Genomic DNA, 22,297 nt, shown 5'->3' with positions numbered 1-22,297 from the left:
CTAGGACCTTCTCTCTTCCTGTCGCAACCTGGCTTCATTCCCACTGACCTCAGGCAGGCCCTTACCCCTCTGGCCTCAGGGGCCCCAGGGTGCATCGGGCACAGTGGCTTCCTCCATCTTCCAGAGCTCTGGGCTCCCTGTGGGGTGGAGGAGGAAAACCGCAGTCCTCTAGCAGCCCCCCGGGACTTTCCATCACCCCAGCCAGGCCTCCTAAGGCATTGTGGAAAGCACATTAGAGGCTGGACAAGCCCGAGTTCCAGCCCCAGCTCCGTGGCCGGCTTGAGTGTGGCCCTGGGATCACCCTGCCCTCATTGTCCCGGATTGAGACCTTGAGAGAAGCTCACCTGCTATCTACCAGCTCCCGGCATTTCCTCCAGGAGGGCCCTCTGAGGACTCCCCATGGGGCTGTTAGCCCCTGGTGCCCCGTGTGCATCTCAGGCAGCCCAGCAATGTCTGCCAGGCCTCTGCACTTGCCGGCACCGGCCTGAAACACCTCACGCCTTGGGCGTCAGCTCCAACACCCTCTGCTCCAGGAATCTTCGGCTCTAACGTCAACCCCTTGCTTCCCTTCCTGTCCTGTCCCCTCTGGTTCAGTGGCTTCCACTACTCTTACCTCCCCAGGAATGACCTGGCTCTGTGACTGTTGATTTGTGGCACATCCATCTCCCCCTGGAGGCTCCAGGAGGAACCCCAACAGCCTTGTTCAACGCAGCACCCCTAGTGCCCTGCGCAGGCCCGGCACACAGTAGGTTCTCCATGAATGTGGAAGAAACAGAGGAGTGCCAACTATGTGTCCAACCTGGTGGGAGGTGCTGCGTGCAGGGGAGGGGGCAGTGTGAGCCCTGGGGCCGGCCAAGGCGTCCGCATCCTCCCCGCCCCAGCGCCCACCCTCATGCAGCACCCAGGCTCCCCAGCCACCTCCTCCTCTGTGTTATTGACATTGGAACAGACTGAAGCATCACGTGAGCATCGGAGCTCTGCTCTTTGGGCCTCTAGATAATTATCTGGGCCTTATTAAACCCTTAATTACCCAAACAGCTAATCAGGTTCCTGAATATAAGGACTTTCTCGTCCCAGGGTTCGGAGGCACAGGTCAGTCATCTGCAGGACATCCCTGGGCTCAGCAAGGTAAGGACAGTCCCCATGCATGGAACTCTCTCCAAATAGTGTCTTCTCCAGCCCTGTCATTTTACAGATGAGAGCATTGAGGCCCAGAGAGGAGAAGGGACTTGCCTGAGATCACACAGCAAGTGAGTGGCAGGGTCAGGGCTTGGATCTATGTCCCGACCCCCGCCTAGTGCCCCCGCCTGATAGGAAGCCACTGAAATCTTCAGATGCTGCAGGACTTAGGCAAGATGAAGGAGACAGAAGATCTGAGGGGCCTCCTTGGGCTCCATCTGAGGCTGAGGGAAGACCATGGAGGTCCTGCTTTGCAGGAGCTCAGAGCTGAGCTGGGGCAACCGGGGCAGGGAGTGGGCATCTAAGCATTTGCCAGGCAGAGAGAGGGAGGAAGGGACTTCAGGTGGAGGAAAACATGTGAGCAAAGGATGGGGTGGGGACAGCAGGAGACACTCATCTTGGGTGGGATGGATTAAGAATACAGTCAAGTTTACGCTGTGATCTTTGAGACTGGGGGTAGTTGGGGATTGAGGGAGGCTTCCTGGTGGAGGAGGCAGAGGCTGAAATTAGGCCTTGAGGGATGAGCAGGCTGTGGATGGGGGGGGCATTCTAAGAAGGAGGAGCAGCCTAGGCAAAGGACAAGCAAAGCCAGAAACAAAACCTGGCATTGACTGTCCCAGAAACACTCACACGACCCTGTTACCCCAAGCTGCTTATCCCCCGAGTAGCCCTTTTTTTTTTTTTAAAGTTTTTCTTTCTTTTTTTCCTAGATTTTCTTTATTTATTTGAGAGGGAGAAATCATGCATGAGAGAGAGCACAAGTGGAAGAGAGGGACAGAGGGAGAGGGAGAAGCAGACACCCCTCTGAGCAGACAGTCCGATGCGGGACTCGATGTGAAACTCAATCCCAGGACCCTGGGATCATGACCCGAGCTGAAGGCAGATGCTTAACCGACTGAACCACCCAGGCATCCCCTACCAGAGTAGCCCTAATACCTGGCAATACCTCTGGCCTGGGCATGGGGAGACTGAGGTGGTGCTCTCTTGGGGCTGGGAGATAGGGCTGGAGCCAGAGGTGACCTTCACCAAGCCCCTCCCAGCTCTGTCACCCTGACACTGAACTTCACAGTACCTCTGGGGATTTTCAAAGAGGCTTGGCATTGGGCATGCATGTACCCCACACATGCCCACGGCGCATGAGTGTGTGTGTTTACAGAGGTCGAGGAAACACTAAAACTGATTATGTTTAAACCCAAATAGATCTTTAAAAATTGAATGACAGAAAAAGAGATCACACTTTCATTTAGCAAATATTGATTGTAGGCCTGAATGGTCTTCCTGGCTTTTTAAAAGCTAGCTGCTTCTCATCCTTCAGATCTCAGCCTAAATATCTCCTTCTCAGAGGGTCCTTCCCTGACCACCCCAGCCCTCATGCCCTGGGTGAGCATGCAGGCCCGTGTGTGCACGCAGGCACGCGCACGCACGCACACACACACACACACACACGCATGCACACACTCTATCCCATTCTATTGCTTCTCTTTAAGATTCAGGAGGAGCAGGACTATCTCTGCCATGTGTACCTTGTGGCCCGGTCTGCCTGGCACATAGTAGGCACTCAGTAAATGTGAGGCGAATGAATGAATACGGGCTCTGGCCAGGGAGGCGGCCCCGGTAGGCACCCATCTCTGTCGGTGGGTCCATGGAGTCCCCAGTGGCCGAGCCTGCTGGTAGCAGGAGTCCAACTGGAACTCCCCCTCTCTGGGTGACACAGGCCAGGCCCTGTGGTCCCTCCTTAATTCTCTCCAGCCACAGCTGAAACCTGAAATAAACACTTGGCCTCTGCTCAGGAGAATTTCAGCTCTCCGTAAGTAAGAAGGAGGGATTTCTGGGGGTCCAGTTGGGGTGAGGCTTTTCTGGAAACCTTGAAGGGCCCGAGTAGGTCCTTATTCAGTTCTCTACTCACTGTCTATGAGAACTTGGTGTGCCTCAGTTTCCCTTCTGGTGTGATAATATCTCAAGGGGCCTTAAGGAGCTGTGAGTTGAGATTTCTGGAAATGAGACTGAGCTGGAGGAAGTGAGGGATGCCATTGGCTGTAGTGTCAGGGTGAGGGGAGCAGAGGGTTCCCCCATTCCCAGTCCCCTCTGCAGCCCCAGCATTGCCTGGCACTGAGCTGCCCTTGAACTTATGAAAAGCAGCAGGTGAACCTCCCACCAACCCCATAATGCAGGCTGGTCAGGACACATCATGCCCACAGATGGGGAAACTGAGGCTCTTAGAAAAGGCAAGTGACCTTCCTGGGGTGCCCCCAAGGTCCTGTGTTTAATCTGGACACTCTTCGACTCCTCTGGAAGTCAGTAATGAGGTTTGCTGAACTGGCTGGAGTTCAAGGCTCCCGGTCCCCCAAGACCATCCAGGGTGCCTGTTCTCTTCTGGAGCATGGGAGGTCCCCAGGGGAACCAGGGCCTAGGGGAGGCTGCACCCAGTTCTGGCCCCGTGGCACAGGTGGAGCCATGCTGCGGATCCTGTTTCTGGCACTCTGCGGCCTGCTGACCCACACCCGAGCTGACCCCGGGGCACTGCTGCGGCTGGGCCTGGACATCATGAACCGCGGTGAGCTGGTGGGCTCGGGTGCGGGGCTGGGGGCAGGTGGTAGGTGGTGACCGCTCCTGTTTGCATGGCTTTGAGCATCCCATGATCCTCAAAATAAAGTTAGCAACAATGATATTATCCCTCCGTTTTACAGAGGAGGAAACTGAGGCCCAGGGAAAATGGGGTGACTTGTCCAAGGTCCCTCCACAAGCTGGAGGCAGAGCTGGAAACCCTGCTTTCCCGGAGCCTCTCCTGGCCCTGATAGCAGGCCTGGGGGCCATAAGTGGGTTGTGGGGAAGACAGACCGGAGCCAAATTCCAGCTCTGCTAACAATTTGCTGTGTGACCTCAGGCAAGGGGTTACTGCTCAGTGTTACGGTCCGCTCATCCTTTAATGTGAAATAGGGTGACCAGTCCTTACAATGAAATGTGAGATTACAATCTCCTGGAGGGCCTTTAGTAAAAGTTATTTGCCACCTCCTAGCTCCACGACTTTAGGGGAAATGAAGTCACGTGCTGGTGCAAAGGGCTGATGACAGTTCCTCGAGCTCGGTATTTGTCCCCTCTCTGGGAATTGGCCTATGACCGTTGTGCAGGTGTTTCTGGCACCGTGCCATTCAGGGGTGGGGCCTCCAGGCCCGGGGAACCAGTGGCATCTGCCTCTTCAACAAGCTCTCAGAGCTCCCTAGTCACGCAGCTTTGAGAGTGGCTGGGCTACAAGATAAAGTCAGCACTCTAGCTTGGGGTTTGGACCCCCATGATATGCCCCCTGCAAACTGCTCCATCCCTGTCATGTCCCTCTCCACCCTCCAGCCCTGATGAATTTCTCACTCTTGACTCTCCATGCCACCTTCTTCCCTGCTTCTCCACTTTTGCATTTTTTGTGGACTAGCCTTCTTTACGTCTTTGCTTCCTGGTGAAAGTTCCTATCCCTCCTTCAAGGACCAACTGATATGACGCCTCCTCCTGGAAGCCTTCTGTAGCTCTTCTCTTCCTGGCCCAAACCCCTCCTGTTGTTCCTCCAGCTGTCTGCGTATTATGGCTCTTGTCACTTGTTACTGTCAGTGCTGGTGACTGTCTCCCCCATGAGGCAGGAGGAGGGCAGGGGCCGGGCGTGACTCCTCTCTGGGTCCCTGGATCACCCAGCCCAGGGTGGGGCGCAGGGACTGTGGGCACTGGGTGGTGCCACTTGTGAGTGGCCTGTGCCTGGCATGCCTGAGAGGTTGGCCCTGGGCAGGAAAGCCGTGAGGAGCCCAGCTAAGCATCTCTCTGGACATCACCACCCCCCTTCCAGAGGTGCAGAGCGCCATGGATGAGAGCCACATCCTGGAAGAGATGGCAGCTGAGGCGGGCAAGAATCGGCCGGGGGTGAAACCCATCAAGGGCATCACCAAGTGAGCAGGGGAGGGGCCTCGGGAGTGGCAGGGCAGAGGGTGCTGGGGAATGCTGTGACCAGGACCTGAGAGGGCAGGAAGGAGAGCTGGGGCAGGGCCTGGGGTCTCTTCTTGGCTTTGCCGCATGACCTCGGGTAGGTCACTGCTCCTGCTTGGACCTCACTCATCCCCTGGAGACAATTGCTGAGTCTCATGAGCAGGGTCACTGGGTGGAGGAAGTGAGGTTGAGAAATCAAACTCTAACTCCCGGCATGCAGCAGGGGCTCACTGAATGCACGCGAAAAGTTCTCAAATGACAGAGGCAGAAAGGTATCAGCCACCATCTAACGACGAGGCAAATTGGTTCCATTGCAAGTGCCCTATGGGCTTGATTGGTAGGGGCTGCCTAGAAGGATGTGCTGGGGAGGGTGGGCTCTGAGCACTCTGCACTGAGCGGGAAATAGACTGTGGTCAATCAGCAATACCTGTCGAGAGCTCAGGTCAGCAACGGGTGGGGGGTTGTTCAATATGCCACATCTCTGTTATCCTGGATCTCGACCAGTGGTTCTCAACCATGGGTGATTTTGCCTCCAAGGGACATTTGGCAATGTCTGGAAACATTTTTGGTTATCACAGCTTGTTGGACTGGGTGGACTCAGGTGCATCTTGTGCCTTTAGTGGGTAGAGACCAGGGATGCTGCTAAACATCCTACGAGACACAGGACCGCCCCCCCCCCCACAACAAAGATTATTCTGCCCAAAATGTCAACAGTGGCACCATTAACAAACCTGATCTAAGCAAACTTCCCCATTCTGCCAGTGGGGAAACTGAAGCCCCCACAGGGGAGGGGTGCAGCTCAAGATCACACAGCCAAGTGTCCCGACTCACACATGACAAGTACTTCTGTGTACAAACTGGTTTGTGTTCGGTCTTTGCGTTTCACAATGGCCCCACGAGGCAGGCTTATCCCTGTGGCATGGGATGGGGGATTTACCCAAGAGTTCCCAGCAAGGTGGTGGAGGAGTGGGTTAAGGGCACCTGGGTCTCAGCTGTCCGGTTCTCATTGCCGTGGATGTCTGTCCCCTCCCAGTCTGAGAGTGAAGGATGTGCAGCTGCCTAGCATCACATTGAACTTCATCCCTGGGGCAGGCATTTTCCAGTGTGTGTCCACCGGCATGACCATCACTGGCAAGAGGTGAGTATGGCAGAAGAGGGGAGGGAGGGAGGAGGATGACCTTGTCTTACTCTTACGTGTCATCTATTGAGTACCTACTGTGAACCACCTGGGTGCTGTGTTCTGAGATGGTGCATATTTGGTTCCTACATTTGGTGGGAACCAGACCTGAGCATAGACGATCACAGACTGAGTGATTAGCCTAGGACAGAGGAAGCCCAACAGTGTGAGGGCACTCAGAAGAGGCTCTGGGGAGATAATGATGCTGAGAAGGGTTTTAAAGGATGTGTAGGAGTTCCCCAAAGCAAGATGGAACAGGAAAGACTGGTTTGAGGACCTTGGACAGGTCCCATCCTCTTTTCTGTCCTGTGGGGGTGGTGCTTCACCCTTTCCTCCTCCCCGAGCTGCTGAGACTAAGAGCAAAGAGGAGACAGGGATAGTGGCCACAGTGGCCAAGATGTCTATGATGCCTGCTTGCCCGCCCCTCCAGCTTCATGGGTGGGAACATGGAGATCATCGTGGCTCTGAACATCACAGCCACCAACCGGCTTCTGCAGGATGAGGAAACGGGCCTCCCCAGGTTTAAGAGCGAGGGCTGTGAGATCATCCTGGTCAGCGTGAAGACCAACCTGCCCAGCAAGTGAGGGGCTCTATGGCTGGGGAGGAGGGTGGGGTCCACCTTGCTACCCCTGCCCAGCATCCCACGTCCTGAGCCCTTGCATTTCCTTTGTCGTGTCCCTGTATGTCCTGTGCCTAACTGCCTGCCATTGGTGCCCTGTCGCTGTCCTCTGTGTCCAGCATGCTGCCTAAGGTTGTCCACAAGTTCCTGGACAGCACCCTACACAAAGTTCTTCCGAGCCTGGTGAGTGCCCAGAGCAAGCCTCCACCCGTATCCGCATCCGTGGCAGTGCTCAGACCGGAGCTGGCGTGAGCGTTTTCTCTCGGGTGTGAACCTGACTGACTGACCCCGCAGCTGAGGAGGACTCCGAGGCTGTGGCTGGCTCAGGAGAAGAAAGTGCCTTGATCATCTAGTGATGTCTGCCATGAGCACAGAAGGAGGAATGATTACCATTTGCTGGGGAACGAGTCCCTGCTGATTTTGCAGGCTGTGGTCAGCAGCTCTGGATTCTAGTCCAGGCTCTGCCACTGACTTTCTGTGTGACTTGTGGCCTAGGTTTCCTCTCCAGTCCCTGTCCCTTCAGGGCTTTTGGGTCTCCCCATGGAGTACCATTCAGCTGTGAGGAGTGAGACCCTCCATGCAGCGGCCCCTCAGCCCAGGACCTTCTCTGCTTCCAGATGTGTCCAGCCATCGATGCGGTCCTGGTGTATGTGAACAGGAAGTGGGCCAACCTGAATGGTGAGTGGCCCCAGCCATGCCTCGCTCCCACATGGGACATCAGGATGGCTGGGTTTGGAAGCCTCCACTCATTCAAGGGCCTGCTCCAAGCCCAGCCTTGGGACTGAGGAGGTCTAAGGTCGCGGTGTCTGTCCATCCCCCGACTGTCCAGATGGGAAACCTGAGGCTCTGAGGGACTCTGGGGTTTTTGTCTTTGTCCTCCATCCAATGTTCTATCCATGACCCCCCAGACTCCAAGGACAGCAACCTTGGTGGGCTTGTCCACAAACCTTGCACCCTGAATAGTAATCCTATAGTGATGACACCTGACTCTTTCCTTTGCCAAGGGGATCTACTGCCTCTGTGATCTCGGGGTTCATAGGGTTCCCTCGTGGGGTGAGAGGAAAACCCAGTGGCTGGGAATGAAGAAAACTGGCTCATGTGCTCGGCAGCGTGGCCTGGTTCACTTTACTCCTCTGAGCCTCAGTCTGCGCATCTGTAAAACAGAGCCAAGAATCCTGATCGTGCCAGTCTGTTGTGGGAACTGAGCCACAACACCCCTCAGGAAACTCTCAAGCTCTGTGCCTGTACAGTGATGTGAGGGAGTGGGATTTCCAGGCCAGCCACTGCCGCCTCCATTCTAGAAATGAAATTACTGAGGCCCAGAGAGGCTAAGCAACTTGCCTTGGGTCACACAGAGGGCCAGATTCCCTGGCACCCCGGCCAGCTCAAGTAGCAGGTGGCTGGTGCCAGCATCTATGACCTGCCCCCAGTTGGTGCCTCTCTGAGTAGAACCCCCTCTTGCACAGCCCCCATGCCCGTGGGTCAGATGGGCACAGTCAAATATGTCCTGACGTCCATACCAACCACCACGGCCAGCTACATCCAAGTGGACTTCAGTGTAAGTGCCAGGGGGCCACCAGGGGAATGGGGTTCTCACCAGCCTGCTTCTGCCAGGGAAGTGGCTGGACTGGGGTGCGGAGGGTGGGAGGGTCCCTCAGGCCCTGGCAGACCAAGCCCACTATGAGAGCGTTCCCTGACACTGAAGCTTTCTTTTTCTTCCTGCTCTCAACATGAACCCTGAGTCCTAAGCTGACTTCCAGGACCGCTGACCCCACACTCACACCTTTGCCAAGGTTGTCTGCTTCTCCCAATGAGTGGCTCACCCAGTTGTACCAATGGGAACACTGGGGCCTGGGGGGAGGCAGGACTTGGCTAGGGTCTCACTGTGAGTTTGTGGCAGAGTTGGGTCCTCAGCCTGGTCTTCAGAACTCCAGGTAACAGGTGAGATGCCTCCTCCAGGAACGGGAAGAAAAATCCTACAACATCATCTCCCTGTGAAGTCTTCCTCCAGTGTGGATCTTTCAAGCCCTGCGTTGTTTTCCACTTACCTCCTTCTGAGAATAATCAGAACGCATGCCTACATCAATGAGTGCTCCAACTCTCAGTCAGATTAACTGGGGTTACTTAAGCAATCCCCTGAGCAACCACCCATGGCTTAGTGACTGATTCCCTTATCCTCACGGGCCTCAGTTTACCCATCTGTACACTGGGAGGATAGCCTGCTCTTGGCTCTACCATCTAGTGACTTGCTGAGTTGGGGGCTGGTTTTGAGCGCCACTTAGTTTAGAGGACAGAGTCTTGACTCCAGCCACAGTCCTTCATGGCCAAGGCTGAGCATCTCTCTCCCCACTGACCCACAGCCTATGGTGCAGCAGCAAGAGGGCAACACCATCCAGCTTGCTGATGCTGGGGAGGCCTTCGAGTTCCCTGAGGGCTATGCTGAACGCTCCTCACAGCTGCTGCTCTCGGCCACTTTCCTCACCGCAGAGCTGGCGCTTCTGCGGAAGTCCTTCGATGTGAATGTCCATGATGTGAAGGTGAGCTGCCCCGTAATGACAGTCCCTGCTTGGTTGTCTGTTCTGAGAATTATCCTGGGGCTGTGGGCAGCACCAAGACTGGAGGTGCTGGGACTGATTTGGGTTTCTATCATCAGTTTGGCCCAGCACCCACCATCTCTCTGTCCATGTAACCACCATCTACTCATCCACCCATCCAACTGTCCATGCAACCAGGTTTTTATCCATCAACTTACAAATCTCATGCACTGGCCATCCAGCCACCTTTTTTTATCCAGTCATCAGCCACTTGTCCATCCATCTCGCTATCATGTATTCATGCCCTAGACTCTATGCTTCCAGCTACCACCCAGCCACCCTTCATATTATCCACACCTAGAACAGGGTCTGGTACTACTGAATAAGTGAGTATACACATCCATCCTTCACCACCCAAACACCCGTCTACCCACTCAACTCTCCATTATCCATCCTCCTACTCATCTGTCCATTCATCCACCCTTCATCCATCACCACTGATCCCTCCATTCATCCTCCTATCCATGCACCCACCATCCATCCATGTACCTTCTCATCCATCCTCCCACCTATCAATCCAATACTTATCCACTTTCCCATTCATCTATCAGACCATTCCATATCTTATTACCCACCCATCCTCCCTTCCATCATTCCTTTCTTCCCTCCACCCACCCCATCCACCTGCTCATCTATTTTTCATTCTCCTACATAAGTGCTTATCCATCCATCCACGCATCCATTCACACTCATTTGTTGATCCATTTCCCCAGTCAATCTATCCACCCACAAATCCATCCACCCACCTTCCTCTCACCCATTACATCCATCCATTCTCCCATCTGTCTGCCACTTTTTCATCCAATATTTTCTCAGCATCTGACCTAATGCTAAGAGCCATGGACATTGGGTCACATAAGCCACAGTCTGGGCTACCCAGGAGCTCCTTATCTACTTAATCACAGAGTGATAACATTATGTTGGAGGGAACCTCAGAGGGCTTACCTTATAGAGTCAGAGGAAGTGTCTTTTAGGAAGGGCAGGGGAAGGCTTCAGTAATCCTAACCTTGCTTTTATTTTATAGATTGGTCAGCTGCCCCCACAAACCACGAAGACACTGGCTGGCTTCATCCCTAAAGTGAGTGCCCTGACTGCCCATGATCACCATGTCTCCCCTGCCCTGTTCTCCAGTTGAAGGGACAAGGGATTTCGGAGGTATCTTTTCAAGGTCACATTTCCCTTGTCTGATGTGGAATATCCCAACTTCTCCATAAAGTACTCTTTGGGTCCAGCATAGAAACAGCTCAGTTTTTGTGAGTTGTACTTTCTATGTCCAATAAGAAAGAGCCAGACTGCTTGTTTTGTTTCTTTTATTTCCTGATAGACACATCCCTGCCCTTGCATGTCATGTTTCCTGGGTCCAAGGGACCTATTTCATGATGGACTCCTGGTTTCAGTTGAAGCCACCCATCTGAGGGTAGGCCCTCAGGGGAATGTCCTGGTTTCTGTAGGTATCTAAGGCCTATCCCAAGTCGAAGCCTTTGGTGACCCAGATCAGGATAAACAAGCCCCCCAAGGTCACCATGAGGACAGGCAATAGCCTGCTGCACCTCCATGGCACCCTGGAGATGTTTGCTGCTCGGCGGCGGGGCAAGGCTCCTGTATCCCTCTTTCTCCTGGAAAGTGTGAGTAGAATCTGTTTCCCATTTAAGCCCTACCTTATGGATATTCAAGGCTGGAGTGTAGGATTTTAGTTGATAGCCAAGTAATGGATTGAAAAATCCTTAATTAATCCCAATTATGTGATCCTAACCTCCTGGGAGCTGTCACCTGATGTCTGATCCTTGGCTCTGCCACTGAACCTTTGAATGGCTAGAAAGATCAACAAACTGAGGGTCGATATTTGACTCCTTCCTTTCTCTCTCCTCCCTCCCTACCTTTCTTCTTCCCTCCTTCTCTACCTCCTTTCCTTCCTCCAACAGTCATTAGCATATACAAAGGCTGAGAAGGGCTCACCCACGAAAATATGGGAGCCTAGAAAAATCTCAAATCTAGGTGAGGAAATCACAGAGGACTTCCCAGAGGAGGTGATGCCTGAGCTATGTTTTGAAGGTTGAGCAGGACTGACTAGAGAAAGGGTTGATGCTGGTGATAGAGGGCACTTCCAGGTAGAGATAACAGGGTGTGCAAAGTCTGGAGCAATAATGTGGTGTGTGCAAGGACCTACAAATGTGCCAGATATTTTTGAGAGTCCAGTCCTGGGGCAGGTACAGAGATGCTGAGGAGTCTGGGCTGGGGGCATGGGGAGACTACTAGATTCAGTTCCCGAAGGTGGGATGGGCAGAGAGGAAGACCCCTGCTTTGCCATGGCAATGGTGCTGGGAAGATGGTGGAACCCCTGGTTTTACCAGCCCTTATGGGGCACCCACTGTCTTTTCCCTGCTTTTGTCTCCATCTGCCACCTGCCAGCACTTCAACCTGAAAATCCAGTACTCAGTTCATGAGAACCGTCTGCAGATGGTCACCTCTCTAGACAGGTAGGAGTCTGCTGCCCATGCTGGTGTCCCTGTTGGGTCATGTAGGCATTACCAACAGCACTTGGTTTTCTGCTTCAGGGTCTCCCTCTGATTCATCCAGCATGGCCCACACTGCCAGGCTGCTCTGGTCACTATCCCTTTTCTAGAATCCTCAATAGCTCCCCATTATCTGCATGATCTTTTCTCAAATCTTAGCCTGGCACTCAAGGCCCTTCTCAAATTCTCCCACTACTGCTCCTGCTCTTCCACTAGGCTCTTGCACAGTGGGTCTGATCATGGGACCATGTCCCCTTTTCCATTAATAAGCTTTTGTCCATGTCATCCAAATGCCACCTGCCACCTAGCACCCACCTCAAATGCCACCTTCTCCTGGAAGCCTGTCCTTCTACTAATGACAGCTAACATTTATAGAGTTCCGTCTATGTGAGGCACTGGTTTCATACATTATACTCATTATCCTACTTCAGTATCGTACTTTTCCTCATTAGCTGTTATGTTTGTCTTAATCTCTGATCTGACTTGTATTAGGCCAGGATTCTTTCAGTGCCAGAGACAATTCCAACTTAACTGGCTTAAGCCCAAAAGGGAATCTTTGGGTTCACATAATTAAAAACTCTAGGCGTAGATCTTAATTTCAAGCATGGCTGGATCTTAGGTGCACAAAATCCTCAGGATCTCCCTCCTCCCTTGGTCTTTGCTGTCCACTTTGTTGGTTAAATTCTCAGGCAGCCTGTCCCTAGGCAGTGGCAAAGTGACCCCAACCCCCTCTTGTCCAATAGTTCTCAATTACCAAGGCTGCTTCTCATTGGTTTAGCATGGATCACATGACCAATTTGACACTGGTCCCTGATGCCAGAGATGGAACGTTCTGACTGGCCAGATCTGAGTCATGTGCTCGTCCTGGAACTCTGTATGCCTTGGAATGAGAGTGGAAAATGGGAGGTCTGCTACTGAATAGAGAATAGAACTTGGGAAGATAAAGCCACCAGATGACCATCACATGGCCTGTTTTGGTGCCGTCATGTATTAGTGCTTACTGGAGGCTGTGCAGGGGAGGGGGTCACGTGAATGGTCCTGATCCTGTGTCCTGCAAGGATATGGGGCTGACTCGTTGGGCAGCAAACCTCTGCATGCCTGGCCTTGGGCAGGAGCATAGACATGGCTGGGGGTTCCAGAGGGACGAGTCAGGACCAGTGAGAAGCGGGAGTGGTTTGAGCTGTAGGAAACAAAATGGGCTGTAATGAAAGGTGAGGAGGAGTGCCCCATCATAGGTAGCATCCAAGCAGGGACTTATGAGCACTTGGTCTGAAGGCTGTATAGGGACTTCTGCATCAGGGAGGGTTTGTAGGTGTTTGAGATCCCCTTTATCCATGGCCAGGGACAGTGGCTTTGACTGCCTTACCCACGCCTTGTCCCCCCCGCCCCAACCCCATGCAGATTACTGAGCCTGTCACAGGAGTCCTCATCGATTGGTGCTTTCAACGTAAGTGTCTCAAGTGCTTCTTTCTCGTGTGCTTTGAGAGCAGGACTGTGCCTATTCTCCTTTGACACTGCAGGGATGACCCCTGAAATGGAGGCAGAGGGAAGAGGGCATCTTAACTGTGGGGCTTGGGGCAGCTGACTTGTTGTGTGACCTTGGGAAAGTCACTTAGCCTCTCTGAGTCCATCTCCTTTTCTGGATAGAATCTGGACATCTCCTGGATTGATTTTAATAACACTGTCGTGCATAGCAGCAGCCTGGGCTGGCTTGGTTGACCCAGCTGTCTTTTTTTATTAGTCTCTATAGCCTCAGGGTCTAGGACAGAACCTGACCAGTAGGCACCAATAATAATAATAACAACAGTAACACTTCCTGAGCACTTACGCTGTGCTCTGTGCTTTACCCAAACTCACTGAACCCCTGTGCGTGGGTGCTATTTATTCCACTTTCACAGATGGGAAAACTGAGGTACAGAGAGGTAGCGAAGGAAAGACTGATCAAAACCACTGAGTTTCCTGTAGGAGCAAAATGGGGTCCACAGGTCACCCGCTGTGTCCTGAATTCCTCCGTGCCTGCCCCATGACCCAAGGCCCATACGTCACTCAACAGGAACTAAGTGGAGGTGCAAGGCATCAGCCTACAGTCAGACAGGGTCCTGCCCAGCTTTGATGCTAGGTGGACAATTTGATGTCTCTAATATTCATTCTTGTGGTCCCCAGACCCAGTAGAAGTGAGGGCTGCCAAAATCTGTTGAATTGAGTTGAATCGAATGATGGGATGTAGGTATTCTCTCCTTCTCTCTTAACCCCAGGAGAAGAAATTGACTGGCTTCATTACTGATTATCTCCAGGAAGCGTACGTCCCAGTCATCAATGGTGAGGGCTTCAGGGAGCTTTGATTTTGCTGGTGTCAAGACGCACTCTAAGCAGGAGGGGATGCCACCTGGGTGGTCTCAAAGCCCCTTCACTGGTCCCAGATAAGGGAGGCTATGAGGGAGAGGGTAGCTATCGCCAGGTCTTTGAAGCTAATGTAGTCTTAATGTCACCTGCCTGGGGACAAAGCCCCTTGCACAGTTTGGGACCCTTGGCTCTTGACCCCACACCATGAGTCAGATCTTGACTCAGACCTGGGATGTGAATACATGGTGATCAGGCTTATGTTCTCTATGCCTGCGCTGGCTGGCAGACGTCATGAGCCAGTCGCTGTGCTATTTCCCACTACTCTGCTCCAGGCGGCCAAGGAGGGGCTGTAAGGTGTAATCAGTCCACTGCAGGGCAGTCAGCTAAAATGACTCTTACTGTGTTTCTCAGGTGCGCTCCAAGTCGGGTTCCCACTTCCGGACTTTCTGGACATGGATTACGACCTGGCAGAGCTGGGCATAGTAGAGGTGAGGAAAGGAGCTAAGGAGACCCATGTCAGGCAGTACTTTTGGCCAGTGAGGGATGAGCAAAAGTCTGCCTCTCTCAGCCTGGAGGGAGGAGGCTCGAGGAGGGCAGCAGCCATCAGTACAATCTTACCACTCCCTTGAGCAAGACCCTGCCCCTCAGAACTTGGGCCTCCCTTGGCCAGGGGCTCCCCAGGAGGAAACTTGAATCCTGCTACTTTCCTTCTTTGGCATCTCAGGCAAATTACTTTACCTTTTTCTGTGACTTAAAATAGGGATGATAATATGAGTGTATCCACCTCAGAGAGCTATTGAGATAATTCACCTAAAGGCATACAGTTAGTGTGTAATAAATATTAGCTTTATACTACATGCCAAGTATTGTGCTGAGAGCATTAAATGTACTTTTTTCTCATTTGATCTCTCCACTCTGGGAGGTAGGGACGCTGCTTCCCACTCGACCACTGAGAAAACAGACACTTAGAGATGTGAAGGGCCACAGGCAGGTCTAGTTTATCCTCTGCTCCTACACACCACCCTGGCTTCCATTCCCTGGCCACTGGCCTGAACCATGCTGAACGATGGTCCCTCATCCCTACCCGGCCCTTTGCTTCCTTCCAGAATGCCCTGGTGCTGGACTTGAAGTTGAACTGACCAGGGCAGGATTCGCCTTCTGGCTGCCCACACGCCACCACCCATCTGCGCCCTCTGGAGGAGCCCCTAACTGGAGCTGGTGGGCCAGGCCCCCCTACCGCCGAGTAGCCACCTCCTTTGACAAGGAGTGAGCCGGGCAGGCCTGGGCTGGGCCTTGGCAATAAACGGGAGAGAGATCCTCATGAACATCTGATGGTTCGATGTCTTTATTTGTAGTAAATTGATGTCTGCCTTTTCTTCCCCTTCAGGGGGTTTTGGAGTATAAGACCAGCGTGGGGTCTGAGGGATGCTGGTCACAGCCTTGGGGGACAGGCATGGGCATATATGGAGTGCCTGCTGAATGCCATGCTTTGGGCTTTACTTGTACTATCTCATTTCATCCACCCAATAACCCACACAATCATGGCCATTCCCACTTTACAGATGAGTAAGTTGAGGCACACGACCAACTCTCCTCACCAGGTCACACAGCTGAGCAAGTGGAAGAGTTCCTCTCAGCCCATCTCAGCTGCTTGCCCCAGATCTTGTGTTGAGGATGGCCCTATCCACAGGGAGCCTGCAGAAGCTCAGTGTGCTTCCAGAAGCTCTCCTGTGTCAGCCCCGGCAATCCTCACAAAACGTGAAGGACGTGAGAACTGTACCCATTTCACAGATGAGGAGACCAAGGCTCCAAGTAGAACAACTGGCCCAAGTCCACCTGGCAAGTCAGGAAGGGGACACGGTTGGGATTGGAATTTGGGCTCTTGGGCCAGTCTGCCTGGGTTCAAGTCCTGGCTTTGCCTCCTTGCTGCTGTATGCCCTGGGCAAGTCACTTCACCTCTGTTTTCTCACCTGTAAAATGGGAATGATGACAGTACCAGCTTCTGCAGCGTTGTCCTGAGGTTTAAATAAATCAAATGATGAAAATGAGTTTTTGAGGCTGAGAGAGATGTGAATAGGTGTATCTGGTTGGAGTTAGGGAGGGGGTGCTAATTGTGCAAGGCCAAGGGCCAGCTTGTGTGTTTGTGAGCACCTGTCAGTGTGTAGGCAGCCTATGGATCAGGGCAGTCTGGGGCATGTGTGTGGACGGGCGGATCCAGTAGTAGAGGTCTGTGTGGGAAAAGACCTCTGGTGTCCATCTATGTCTGGGTGTGTTCTCGTGTACGGAGTCTGTACCAGGGGCTCACAGACAACACTCGTGTGAGGACTGGCTCCCAGGATTTGTCATATCTGCCCCATCACCTCTTCCGAGATTGGCACTGCTACTGTTCTCTAAATGGACTCCTTTTAAAAGTAAATGTTGTACACCTTCAATTTACACAAGGTTGTACACAAGTATATTTCAATTAAAAATAAAGAAATAAAAAATAAAAAGTAAATGTATGTTTACACATAATAAAGTGAACAATACATTTTAAGATAAGTCTACTCTACATGGACCCTAAAAATCAGTGTCATTTGCTAGAACGTAAAAAAAAAAAATCCATAATTTTGAAAAAAAATGTACATCAGGGGGTGATCAGTTGGTGCTCCAGCTCTGGAAATTACTGGGTTGGTAGCCATGGGTCTGTGTGTCTGGGTGTTGGTACAGATGTTTGTTAGGATGTCTTTGTCTTTGTATGTGGGGGGTCTGGTGGGTCTGTGAAGCTGAGGGCTCCATGTCTGTGGGTAATATGGTGTGGCCAGAGGTCTGGTCAGGAGGCCAGCACTCCCGGAGTCTCTGGGGCCCTGGCAGGTTGGCCCTGGCCCAGCTTGGCCCGGACCCATGCCACAGAGGAGGGAGGGCCCTCCCTTGCCCGTGGCCCGGATGCCAGGGCTGTCTCCTTATCCCCCGCCGCAGGCCTAATCCCATCACCCATCATTTCCCCAACGCCGGGACAATGGCAGCATTGAGGCAGGCCTGGCAGATGCAGAGGCCTGGGTGATCCAGGGGTGGCTGATACCCTTCCCTGGACATGCCAAAGACGCCCCTCCACTCCCCCAGTCCCGCCCTTAGATGTTCCTACAGTACACTCATGGCCACCTGAAGCCTCACTGCCTCCCTCCCCAGGCCGGTGTTCAGATGGAGAAATCGAGGCACAAATCTGTGAGAGTCAGGAGGTCTGGGCTCTCCCTATGGTATGACCAGGGGCACACTGTGTGGCCTTGGACAAACCACAGCTCCTCTCCGGACCTCAGTCTTCCCATCTGGGAAATGAGAAGGGGGTCAGATGCTCTAACCTCTACTCTGATTTCAACATTCTTTGAGTGGCCAGTTACCCCAGATTTATCCCAGGCAGAAATGGGGACTGGGCTGGCCAGGGGAGCCCTGTGCTGTGACCCCACCTCCTCAGAAGGTAATGATGGAGGGTCTCTGCCCATGGCACTGCTCGCCTTCCATTCTCCCCCAGCCCTACGTGAGGAAGTGGAAGCTCAGAGAGGTGAAGGGACCGGCCCAAGGGCACACACGTGTGCAGATGGGACGTGAACCCTGTCTGCCCGAGTCTGAATCCCCTCCTTCCTCTGTCACACCACACTCAGCAGCGGGATGCGTCATCCTCCTATAAGGAAACCAAGGTCCAGAGAAGGTGTGTGACTGGCTCGAGGTCACAGAGTAAGAAAAAAGCAGGTCTTTGATTCACGTTTCTGACCCTGGGCCCACAGCCATTGACTCAGGGGCCTGCCAGGCAGCCCAGCCCTGGGAAGATGAACACCACACAATGCTCCCCAAATCTGTGTCCACCCCAAACATCACCCACCCTGCCTTCCCCTGACCCAGCTCACTTTGAACTCTGGGACGACTTCCCAGGGATCTCGCCATCACCTGGAATTCTCAGGCACCCTGGGCACCCTTCCTTAATGCCCTAAAGTCCATTGCCAGGATATTTGTCTTCACCGCCAGACCGCTCAGGTGAGGTGGGCACTAATTTGCAGATGAGGCAATCCCAGCTCTGCAGGGAAAGTCACTTGACAGTAAGAGTCAGGTTTTGAACCCCAGAATTCTGCCTCCAGAGCCTTCACTCTAGGAACTAATGCCTGGGGATATTTGTCCTCCTGAAATCCCTCCCCTGCTCTAAACCCTTCCTTGGCTCCCCATCACCCTCACCGGGGCTCTCAATTTGGCTGCCCATCAGACTGCCCCCAGATGCTTGTTAAGCCTGCCTGTTCCCAGGCACCCCAGCCCTGGCCTGCTGGGTCACAGTGGCCAGGTGGGGCCTGGAGATATGTATTTCAATTCCCATGGGTAGGCCCAATGTCTGACTCGGCTTGGGTGCCTGAGGCAGCTTACAGGTGTCTTGGGGTGCTTGGAGTCTTCTTTGGGGAGGAGACTGGAAGGAATTGGGGGAAGATAAGTTAGGCCAGAAGCGAGCTAGCCCTGTCCTCCCTTCCAAGGGGCCAGGCTGGGCAGTGGTTAAAATGGGAGTGTTATTCCGCTGGCCCGGCTGGACTCCTGCGTAAGCTCGGGCCCGCGGCTCCCCCTTGCAGGGCTGTGGGTCCCCGCGTGTGGCACAGGGAGGTAACGATCATGCTGACTCCACCGGCCGCAGGGGCGTCTTGATGGGTTCACATATCCGTGTCTGTCCTGCCTCAAACGAGCATCCGAGAACCCCTGCAGGGGCCCAGTTGCTGGCGCTGTGGAGCGGCAGTACCTCGGGGCTGCGAGCAGGAGCGCAGGGCCCCGGCGCTTCTGGGGGGCCCAGGCGCCTCTAGCAGGAGAACGGAGAAGCAAACTCTGGTGTGCTCGCAGAACAGAGCAGTAGACAGCAAAGCAGAGCGCCCTCGAGAGCACACGGAGCTCCTCCCTCGTGCTGGACGTCAGGACCGTGGTTGCCCTCGATGGGCAATGACTTGGCGGGGACACCAGGGGCTTCTGGAGCCCTCAGTCAGTAAATACGCATGGAGCTGTAACTTAGGATCCGGGTCCTTCTCCGTATGTGCTTTCTAGTTGAATAAAAAGCTGATTTTTAAAAAGTGGTGTGGTTGAGTCACCTGGCTCAGCGTCTGAAATCATCAGGATGAACACTGTAAGGGTAGGGGCCCTGAGGTTATGGGGTGAATGAGACAAACACCGTCCCTCCTCCCCATCTCACCAGGCATCGGTTCCGGGCCCCCGACAGGAGACAGGCCCACAAATACCCGGAAACAAAGCAACAGACATACACATCACAGACTCCAACAGAGGGAATCCCAGGGGGCTGTGGGTCACAGCCGGCTTGGGGGTCAGGAAGGCTTCCTGGGGGGGGATGCCTGAGCCAGTACCTGCAGAAGGATGGCAAACAAGAGCCAAAGTCTCTAAGTCCATATAGTAACCTGTAGGCTCCCATCACCTCCTCGGCCACCTGTGCCCTGCTGCCCTTCCCTCTGCCTTGTGGGCCCTTCCCCAGACATCCCCCTGGCCCACTCCCTCTCTACATGCAGGTCAAGGGCATGCCTGCTCCAATCTGAGGCTTCCTCTGACCACCATATTGAAAGTTGCACCCACCCCTGCTTTATTCTTGCCATTAGCCTCTGCCTTACTGTGTCATGGGTTTATCCCGTCCCTCCTCCAGAGCTGCGCTGTCCACTAGGACAACTGAGCGCTTGAAATGTGGTGAGTCTAAATTCGGTGTCCTGTCAGTAGATTTTGCAGACATAACATGAGAAAAAGAATATAAGTCGTCTCAATAATTATATATCGATTAAATGTTAAATGATAATATTTCGGTTATATTGAGTTAAATAAACCGTACTATTAGAATGAATTCACTCGTCTCTGTTTACCTTTTTAAAAAGTATGGCTACTAGAACATGTGCGTTTGCATCGTAGTTCTATTGGTCATCTCCTTCAGGGTCGGGGTCATTCCTTCCGTTTACTGCTGTACCCCCAGCACCCAGCAAGCCACAGGTCCCCCATAAACGCCTGCTAAAGGGTGTATGAATGAAGGTTGCAACGGATGGCTGATGGATGAATGAATGAATTTCTCTCCACCGTCATTGGCACCAGCCTCAGGAAGGGGAAAAGAGTACCTGTTCTGGAGCCTGGGGGACACTGAGTCTTGGGAGGTGGGGGTGGAGTTAGTGCCCCTCCCCCAGGTTGGCCCAGAGTTCCTCTCTTCAGGCCCCATGGCCATCCCCATGCCAGGCCTGGGGTAGGGGGTGGCCGAGGGTCTCCCTTTCTTCTCTCCTTGGCGTAGGTGGGAGGCGGGATAGACTCTGTGCCATCCGGGCGGCCCTTGGGGAACCCTGGCGGGAGACTCCGTAGGTTAACACTCCGCCCTGCTCCCAGCTCTGAGAGGAGGTGGCTGCCTCTGCAGCCCCACACCTTCCCTCCCACCCCTGGGCACTAGCCCCAGCCCCCAACCCCTCCCCCTTTCCTCTCCCCCTAGAAGGAAGGCTTAGCCCAGGCCCGCAGGACAAACCACAATTTGCTTCTGACATAACACACTGACGGATTTCTGGCGGCTGTGCCCCCCTTTGTGTCCCCAGAGCTGTTGTGGGCATATAAGGGCTGCCCCCAGGCCCAAGAGGGTAGAGGAGCTGGCAAGAGGCTGGGAACCTCCACCCACCCCTCGTGGAGCTGCAGGTGTGGGTAAGGCAGCCTGTGGCAGCCCCAGCCTCATCCAGATCCCCAACCATTGACCCGGCGACCATCCTGCTGTCCCATCTAAATAACGGACACGGAAAGAATTCACCCTAGGAGGGCACTGGGGCTCCCTGGGGGGTGATGGGAGAACAATCCCATTTTACTGACGGGAAAACGGGGGCTCAACCAGGGGCAAAGGCAGGGTTGGGTGGGCTGAGGACAGAACCGTCCTATGGACAGGGCTCAAGGGATGCCCATTTTTCTTTAAGCCCTAGAAACCAACTGGTTTCCCACTGTGGGAATATTTCCTTCTGTAAGGGACCCCGAGGTTACAGGGAGCCGCTCTGGGACAAGTCTTGAAGAAAGAAGACAGACACTGCCGAGATTGCTACCGGTGCATATGGCATCCATATGTACCTTCGTGCAAGTGAGGAAAGGTGCCCTCCTGGGCAGACACATCCTGTGCCAGGGCAAATGGTTGGCTAGTGAAGCGCAGCTGGATTTCCATCAGCTCTTGCCCCCTCAGCAAGTACCCATCCAGCACACAATCATGCATGGAGGCCCTAGACACAGTCCCTGACCTCGTGGAACTTACAGAGATGGCAAACAAAGACACAAACACATAATGCATAATTGTAAATTGTGATAGCACCTTAAAATAAATACTCTGAGTGATGTCTAGTGACAAACAGGCTTCTTTAGACAAAGAAAAGGAGGGAGGCCTTTCCAAGCTCGCAACATTTATTCAGAAGCTGGGATGAGGAGCCAGTCATGCAAAGAACCAGGGGAAGAGCCTTCCTAACAGAAAGACCAGCATGTGCAAAGGCCCTGAGTTGGAAAGGGGCTTGGCATGTTTAAGACCAAGGAGGTTGAAGAGGCAGACAGGGACCTAGTGGGTCATGGCAAGAAGCCTGGGTTTTATCCCAAAGGCAGTGGGGAGCAGGGTTTAAGCAGAGGTTACACAAGGGGTTAGATGGGTATGGGACTGCATTGGCAGTTGCTCCATAAAGATAAGTCCCATCCTATGAAACTAGTAAGTTAGCCATGCCCTCACCTTCTGTCTCATTCCTTCCAACATAGAGACCGGGGAAGAGAGAAATGGGACATGTGAAGTAGAGGGTCCCCAATCAGCCACACCTTCTGAAACAGCCTCATAAGCCAATGGGAAAGCAGGGCCAGGAAACGAAGCTCCCATGCTGCCGTCCTGGGAAGGAAGGTCCCTCTGTCACTCTCCCTCAGAGACCCAGAA

The 22,297-nt window shown here is 53.5% G+C and overlaps 1 protein-coding gene across 1 annotated transcript; it reads left to right on the top strand.

The window, feature by feature from the left end:
* The first annotated feature begins 3,633 nt into the window (after positions 1-3,633).
* On the top strand, positions 3,634-15,527 carry BPIFB6 (BPI fold containing family B member 6). Its single transcript, XM_025876249.1, has 15 exons — positions 3,634-3,733; positions 5,006-5,105; positions 6,176-6,280; positions 6,750-6,899; positions 7,058-7,121; positions 7,556-7,616; positions 8,405-8,496; positions 9,299-9,475; positions 10,557-10,610; positions 10,984-11,157; positions 11,942-12,009; positions 13,447-13,492; positions 14,301-14,364; positions 14,800-14,876; positions 15,495-15,527. Exons 1-15 carry the CDS (start codon positions 3,634-3,636, stop codon positions 15,525-15,527), a joined length of 1,365 nt encoding a protein of 454 aa, XP_025732034.1.
* Positions 15,528-22,297: the final 6,770 nt, after the last annotated feature.

This window comes from Callorhinus ursinus, unplaced genomic scaffold (assembly GCF_003265705.2).
Source record: "Callorhinus ursinus isolate GAN/ISIS: 27379988/994484 unplaced genomic scaffold, GSC_fseal_2.0 scaffold38, whole genome shotgun sequence".
NCBI lineage: Eukaryota > Metazoa > Chordata > Mammalia > Carnivora > Otariidae > Callorhinus > Callorhinus ursinus.
The sequence above is the reverse complement of the archived record's forward strand: the minus strand, read 5'-3'. Positions and strand labels throughout refer to the sequence as shown.

What these genes read in the sequence shown, in the direction of transcription:
- BPIFB6 (XM_025876249.1), top strand. Translation starts at nt 3,634, where the DNA reads ATGCTGCGGATCCTGTTTCTGGCACTCTGCGGCCTGCTGACCCACACC. An exon ending in ACAAAGTTCTTCCGAGCCTG is followed by an intron (nt 7,122 to 7,555) that starts GTGAGTGCCCAG and finishes CTCTGCTTCCAG; the next exon opens with ATGTGTCCAGCCATCGATGC. An exon ending in TGGCTGGCTTCATCCCTAAA is followed by an intron (nt 10,611 to 10,983) that starts GTGAGTGCCCTG and finishes TGGTTTCTGTAG; the next exon opens with GTATCTAAGGCCTATCCCAA.